The 7,768-nt window shown below is 36.0% G+C and overlaps 1 protein-coding gene across 1 annotated transcript; it reads left to right on the top strand.

Annotated features, from left to right (window-relative positions):
- The first annotated feature begins 3,050 nt into the window (after positions 1-3,050).
- On the top strand, positions 3,051-7,587 carry LOC109153315 (interferon-related developmental regulator 1). Its single transcript, XM_019301208.1, has 13 exons — positions 3,051-3,375; positions 3,865-4,027; positions 4,274-4,354; positions 4,494-4,576; positions 4,660-4,775; positions 4,866-4,976; positions 5,194-5,303; positions 5,825-6,134; positions 6,219-6,296; positions 6,403-6,453; positions 6,547-6,636; positions 7,222-7,299; positions 7,393-7,587. The coding sequence occupies exons 1-13, from the start codon at positions 3,366-3,368 to the stop codon at positions 7,432-7,434; spliced, it is 1,323 nt and encodes a 440-aa protein (XP_019156753.1). The 5' UTR covers positions 3,051-3,365; the 3' UTR covers positions 7,435-7,587.
- The last annotated feature ends 181 nt before the right edge of the window (positions 7,588-7,768 follow it).

The raw sequence follows: 7,768 nt of genomic DNA, 5'->3' as shown, positions 1-7,768 counted from the left end.
AAAAAAAAAAAAAAAAAAAAAAAAGAAGATAACAGTGCCTAATGGCACTGTTACCCGTGTCCAGCAAGCATGCTGGACACGGGTCCAACGCATAATGATTGCTATTCTTCTGTATGGGCTTGGCCTGTTCCTTAAATTGGGTTGGGTCTTATTTTTCTCTCTTAAATCTGGGCTTTATGTTGTCCAACGGACATGAAAATGTCACAATCTTCCATCTCCGACCACTAATTACAACCACCCGCAAATTATATCGTGTCTCGAAATTCACATTACAATGTAGGAAAAACAAAGAGAAAAGAGGCCATATTAGTTTTATAAATATTATAAATTTAAAATTTTTTAATAGTTACAAAATTAGTTTTGAATTTTTTTTAACTAAAATTATCAATCATTAATGAATCTTGATATATGATCAATCATCACTTTTTTACATGATAATCATGTTATCATCTGAATATATATAGTCAGGTTCAAATGAGCACTAGCAATCACGTGAGAACATGCTTACTAACATCACCTGTCTATCTAATATGATCAATGGTTGAAAATTAATGAAAAAGAAACGTTATGATATTTCTGTAATTATAATAGTGCAGTGGGAAACGCTAAATAATGCATTCACGAATAATTAATAATATACACATGTGAGTGCACTATATATTATAGATTTATTAGATTATATAAATATACTGTCAATTATCCGCGAATGCATTATCAAATGTTTTCAAATACGCTGTTGTAATTATCAAAATGCTACAATACTTTTCTTTAAAGTTTAAACTCTTAATCATTTTAAATGAATAAATAAGATTAATTCACAAGTTCTCACGAAACTATCCGTTCTCACCCCTTCAAAGTTTATAAAATATGATATGATAAATCAATAAGCCATTAGTTGATCGCTGGAAGGTTGCGTGGCTGCATAGAATAATGCAAGTTCACAGCCCATTCATATTTATATATAACAATTAGTATATATCCATATCTGGCAAACCTCATTTCAAAACAATCACTAAGAATAATGAGTTAAACGTTAATGTTAGTATCTATTTCACAAAATAGATTGACACCCACTACTAAATCTAACCAATCCTTAATACTAATTTTTTAAGGAAAATATGAAAACTTCATTAACCATCAATAAGGGATGAGATACTAATTAATTATGGCATTTTTTACAAAAACGCTCTAACCTCCAATTTTTATAATAACACCGTCCAAAATTTCTACTCAAAACTCACCATTATTATATTACGATGTGAGCTAGTACGGTGAGTCCTGTTAAAAATAATTATGTCCTAACATTGATTTATATAATAAAGGTTGTAATTCCATAAAGTACTCACCGTGATTATTAGTGGTGTGTAAAGACGAAATATAATTACTGGGTGAAATTCTTTTCACTCATTCGGTTAAAATTTAAGTTTATAAGGGTTAAAAGATGTATAATGAAAAATGGTTAGGGGTTTCCTAAAAGGAAGTTTCACATTCCTAAATGGATTTCTATTCGTAAAAGGAAGCCAGTTTCTCATTCCTTTTGAAAGATGATTTCTCATCTTCTATTCCTAAAAGGAGTTAGGTTTCTCATTCATCTTGAAAGATGATTTCTCATCACATCTATAAATACCCAGGAAAACTTTAGGAATTCAATACAATTTTCTAGTCTATGAGTTTTCTAGTCTCCACATCATTACAAAGGTGAAGCTGATTTATTCAGATTGCATCTCTAATGGACAATATTACCGAGGTGAAACTGATTTCTTCAAATTACATCTCCAACAAAACAAGTAAGTTTTATTTTTATTTATGTTTATTTCAAGCTGGCTTATCAGATGGAATAAATAAATTATGCTAACTACTAATAAATTGACTAATTTTATTATACTTTGTTTTTTTATGAAACCAAATCAAATAATGCAAAAATTAATAATCATTTATTTTTCTAATATATTAATACAATTCTAGAAAAGGGTATGGCAAGTGTAGAAGTTTTGATGACTTTATCTACGTTGACCATCCAAACCCCTTTTAGTGAAGTTGTTTATTTCTAGCAAAACACGTTTCTTTAATTCTATTATAACTACGGGTTCGCCCTTATCCGTCACGGAAACAGCTAATACATTTTCCGTCACTCACGCCGCTTACGCTACACACAAGCCGTTACGTCACTAACGTTCCCTTACACGAAACAAACGGCCGCACGTTGTCCCAACTTCACCGGAAGCTTTCGTCACCTTCAAAAGTGAAATATATTGTGACTCAATAAGATTATAAAAAGATAAATCAGAACTAATAATTATCTTTTAGATGAGAGAATCGATATCTATTACAACTTAGATCTTGTATTTATCTCATAACCTATCATTTAAGTATCAACTGAATTATTTATGTGAGACGGAAGGTTTTTTCGTAAAATGGTTCAGTAGACAGCAATGTTGGAAAAATCTCTAGGTGCCCTCTAGGCGCTTGAGACCGCCTAGGGCGTCTAGAGGGCCTAGGCGAGCGCCTAGGGCTCCTAGGACACTAGGACTAAACTCTAGGCGCCCTCTAGGTGCCTGGGACCACATAGAGCGCCTAGAGGGCCTAGGCGGGCGCCTAGGGCTCCTAGGATTAGGAGGCCGACCGTCTAAGGGGCGTAATTTTTGCAACGCTGATAGATAGTATTTGAGAGGATAAGAGATTTCGATGGTGACATTATGGAGATTATGTCTAAAATGAACAGATCTGAGCATTTGGTCATGTGTCATTAAATCACCGTAATTTACATATTTTCAAATGCTCTGTCGGGTCGGACTGTTGGACCTTGAGGTCGGAGATTTAGTAGAAGCATTCCTAGTAAAATTACTAAATTGTGGAGAGCTAATCACTATTACTTAGCTATTAGCTACTTTTTAAGTGTTCAGTTTTGATCTTGTGTCCTTGTCCACGAATTACTAAGACTGATTAACGTACGAAATCGTTCCACGTCATCGACCCCAGGGCAGCACCGGTGCGCCCCACCGCAGCGTGAGCGAGAATATTCCAAACCACTAATTCTGAATATCTCTCTCTTCTCTTCTCTCCCTAGAGTTCTTCCTCGTTCCCTTCTCTCTGTAAAAGTTCCCTCCTTGCTTCGATTCCGATCTATATAAGGAAAGCCCTCGCCACCTCTCTAGATTCGCTCCTCATTTATATCAAAAGGACCCCTTTATGGATACGTTGTTGTTCGATTCAATCACGGTGAAGAAGAACAACGACGATAACAACAATTTGCTGCCTTGTTCCCCTTTCGTTCAATCTCACCCATCCGATTCCCAGTTTCCGATCATTAGTCAACCTTGTATCTCTTTCTAACCCTTGCTTTCTGGAGCCGTCAGCCTGTCACCATGGGTAAAAGTAAGCTCTCTAATTTCTCTCGATGCATACTGCAATTGTTGAGCATACAATATATAAACATAAATGCAATCCAGCTTAGGTCTTTAGTTGAGATAGAGCACAAAGTCAGGGTTCGAATTGAAAAGCTTAGATTTTTAGTTGAGATAGGAGCACATGCTTCAATTGTAATCAATTTCCTAATTTCTTAGGTTTTGCTTTGCTTTGGGAAATAAATTTGGGATTTTTATTGACTGTGGGGGGTTAAACATGGAATATAGCATTCAATTAGATTCTTGTACGGAGTAATTAATTGGAATTAAGTGTGAGATTAATAGATTCTAGGGCACCTTGTGTATATACTAGGTAGTACTGTTTTTTTTATTTGTTAAATGAATGGTCTTTCACCTTTGTCAGTTGAGTTACTTGGTTTTTGGATGTGATTACTGTTGAATTGTCGATGGAATTTGGAACTAAGGGTTTTATTTCCCTTTCTGGTAATTGAAATTGTAGGGAGTTCACAACGGAAGAGTGCTGCGATGTTAGATAGCGATACAGATAGTGTGAGTTCATCCTCGACTGCTCGCTCAGAAATGTTGGTGTCTAGTGGGGAGGAAGTTCACCTTGATAAGGACACTCTTCTTGATCAATGCTTAGATGCCCTTTACGAGAAAAGGTATAATATTTATTGCCTCACTTGTCGAACTAATCTTGAGAATATGGATGCAATGTATGCCCTAGCTCGTGTTGTATTTACTAATGAGCAATGGTGGGTTAAAAAGTTTATAGTTTAGGCTATTGGTTTCGGTACTTTTATTAGAAGTGTATGTGATTTAGGGTATAAAAATTGGAGTGATTTTAGTTTTATTGTACTCGAAGTATGTCATGAATTCTCTCACATTCCTCGTTTTGTCGCTTTTAGGGGAGCTACAAGAGAGAAGGCGTTGGCATCGCTCATAGATGCCTTTAATAGCAGCATGCAACATGAATATGTTGAAAAGAAGTAAGCCAATGTTTTGAATTTGTAGCTTAGTTCTATGTAGTTTTCTTCAGTAGGTTCATAGTTACAAAGGGGAATGCTCTAACTCTACGGTGGTAATGCACCCTTCAGGATTTAAATAATCTTGTTTTTTCTGATTCAGGTTTGCAACGATGCTGCATCAATGTCTTAATTCCATTAAGAAAGGATCCTCGAGGGAGATAGCCTTGGCGTCTCATTTTATTGGTAACTGATCTACTTGGTAACAGATTTTCGTTCTACTTTCTGGTTGCTGGACCTTCATTTTTGATGTTTATGTAACACTGTAGGACTTTTGGCTTTGACTACTGGCCCTGGGAATAAAGCACAAGAGATATTGGAAGAGTCAATCACTCCTATTTCAGAAGCTCTCAAATCTCGTTCCGATGCTTCTAAGATATCAGCGGTATATATAATTTTTTAACCTTTTCTGGTACTTGGTTCTTGAATGGAAAATTTTGTTGCTCATAATGCCTATTTGTGGACGTTATTTCAGCTACTGGAGTGTTTGGCCATTATCACCTTTATTGGAGGCGAAGAACCTGAGGAGACTGAGAAGTTGATGCAATTGATGTGGCAAATCATTCATCCAAAACTGGGTCCTAATGTACGTCTCTCACACTCTCATTCTTCTTATGTTTAGAGAATTTCTGTGTTAACCCGAACATATCTAATCAAGCAACCACAAAGACCAGTGAATTCAGATACTTTGCTTGAATTTGTCTGCATTTGATCAAACAGTTTTCAATATTTTTAGAATTAGTATTTGATATAAAAGTTATCCTAGATTTAACATTTTAACTTCTCTGCATTGTATCCTATAGGTGTCTTCCGCTAAACCTTCATCACCAATTATAACAGCAGTAGTGTCTGCATGGACCTTCCTTCTCACTACTATGAACGGATGGACTCTTAATCCCAAAAGTTGGCAAGAGTGAGTATATACATCGCTGCCCTTTACCTTCCCGTTCCTCCATTTTCTTTGTGTGGAGGTGTGGAATATGAAGAAGAGAAGTGTGGAATCGTATATTTGCATATATGGCATATATATATATATATATATATATATATATATATATATATATATACATATATATATACATATATATATACATATACATATATATATACATATATATATACATATATACACATATATATATATATATATTATATTTTGGGTTATACCACGAGGTGTCCTGAACAGGCCCTAATTGTAGGAGGCCACTTTAAGCCCGTACCATACTCAAACTAATCCAGGTTTGCACCGGCCCGGCCCAATTAAGGGGCAAAGTGCTGGCCAGATTGGTTTTTCCATAAAAGGGGTTCGAACTCCCGACCTCTCTTAAGGGACAAGAGTGCACGGCCACTCATGCCAACCAAGCTGGTTATATGACATATTTGAATGTGGTGCATGCATCTCCGATAATAAACTAAACTACACTTGTAATGCAGGTCCATCTCGTACTTCTCCTCTCTGCTAGACAAGGACGATAGATCTGTACGCATTGCAGCTGGTGAGGCGCTTGCTTTGATTTTTGAAGTTGGGAACTTGGAAAAGTTTGCTGGTGAAGCGAAAGGATCTGGTGACGGCTCCACAGATGAAGGGACCAAATCTCGAGAATTAGTACATATCCAGGGGTTGAGATCTAAAGTTCTGAACCAAGTAAGAAGTCTTTCGATAGAGGCAGGAGGTAAAGGGTCTGCCAAGAAAGATCTCAACAGTCAAAGGAACACCTTTCGAGATATTCAGGAGTTCCTTGAGGTAATTTTCTATTATTATGAGTAAACATTATTTATTTACTCTCTGCTAGGCGCTGCCTTTTTAACCCAACAAATTGGATTGCAGTATGGATATAGTCCGGAGACCTCTATGAAGATTGGTGGGGAGTCCTTAGACACTACTACATGGGGTGAACTCATTCAGGTTAATCCGTTTCTCTCCTTTTTTATTATTTTTTTCTTTAATATATAAATATATTTAAATATTCATATTCATTGCATGTATGACGGTGTCTATAACCATTGTGCAGCTCAACTTCTTAAAACATTTCCTTGGGGGTGGATTTGTAAAGCACATGCAGGTCTGTTCGTCGTATTTTAGTTTTCAACATTCCATAGTCTCTTTTTAAATTGTGAGATGTCCCTTTGATTGATTTCCGTTGATGTATGGGCAGGAAAATGAATTCCTTCAAGATGTTTTCAGCTTTACACCAAAGAAAAAAATGTTTTCAGGTGCTGAACACCGTGTATCTGGAACTGAAAAGGTTGGTTTGACTTACCCCCCACCCCCCCACCCGTTCTTGAATCTTGGAAGTATTTTGTTCCATTGAAATTTTCTGCAATTCTTACCGTGTTACTGGAACTATATTGTGTTTAAAGCCTGGTGTGGTTGTCAATGGTTTTTATGTATGAGTTATATTGATAGTCGGATACAAACACATCCAGTTTCTTGTAGTTAGTCATGGAAAAATACCCTATCTTAGGGCTTGATTCTCATCCTCATCCCATCTTAATTTGAGGAGGAGAACTGCGAATTGGGATTGATCTTAGGGCTTAAATCCTTTTATTCATGCTCAAATTGGGATCTTAAGTTGAAAAGGACGAAAATACCCTTAATAAACGAAGGGGTGACAGGCGTGATGAATTTTGGCACTAAAACAATAGTCATGGATGAAAATTGGTACTAAAACAGTAGTCGTGAATGAAAGTTGGTAGGAATTAAACATGTGGACCAAAACTGTGATTTTACTAATACTCGTGGGACCAAAATTGGTATTTGCGCGTTTAATGTTAATGTTCTGCATACTCACATACCTCCATTCCACTGAGCATTCTTCATATAATTGCAGAGGTTATACAAGTCGCCGAACTCGGTCCTGAACAAGGCAAGGACTCAGTATTTGAACAAGCAAAGGATGTTATCTCAGGCAAGTTTCCTTTTCCTCAACTTTGATTCTATGATTGGCAAAGAGAAGAATTGAAAAAATGAAGATTTTGAAAGACAATTGGTGTGTTTTCAGGACAGGAATGTTGGTTACTATACAGCTGGAGATGAGGCCTGAAAGACTCAAGGAATTTTGCATGTAATGCACCCCAGTTGTGTGGATTAACTAAATACAGAATATAATTTGTTTAGTGTATTGTACATTTGGAAATTTGATCAATTCTTGATACCTGATAATAATAAGATTATTTCGACTCAGTTTTTATTTTTAGGCAAAGTGGTCAAATATGCCTCTAATTTAGTAATTTTACATGAAAGTTTAATTAGGCCTTTAAATCTTTGAATGGTGCAATTAAACACTTTAACTTGTCATTTTGGTACATCTGTACTTAATAGCATATTAGTGACTTGTAATAGTAAGTTGTTAGGGTTTTGAGGAACAACCGCCTTCT

The sequence above is a fragment of the Ipomoea nil genome, unplaced genomic scaffold (genome assembly GCF_001879475.1).
Source record: "Ipomoea nil cultivar Tokyo-kokei standard unplaced genomic scaffold, Asagao_1.1 scaffold2480, whole genome shotgun sequence".
Taxonomy (NCBI): Eukaryota; Viridiplantae; Streptophyta; class Magnoliopsida; order Solanales; family Convolvulaceae; genus Ipomoea; species Ipomoea nil.
This window is presented reverse-complemented; position numbering and strand designations above follow the sequence as displayed.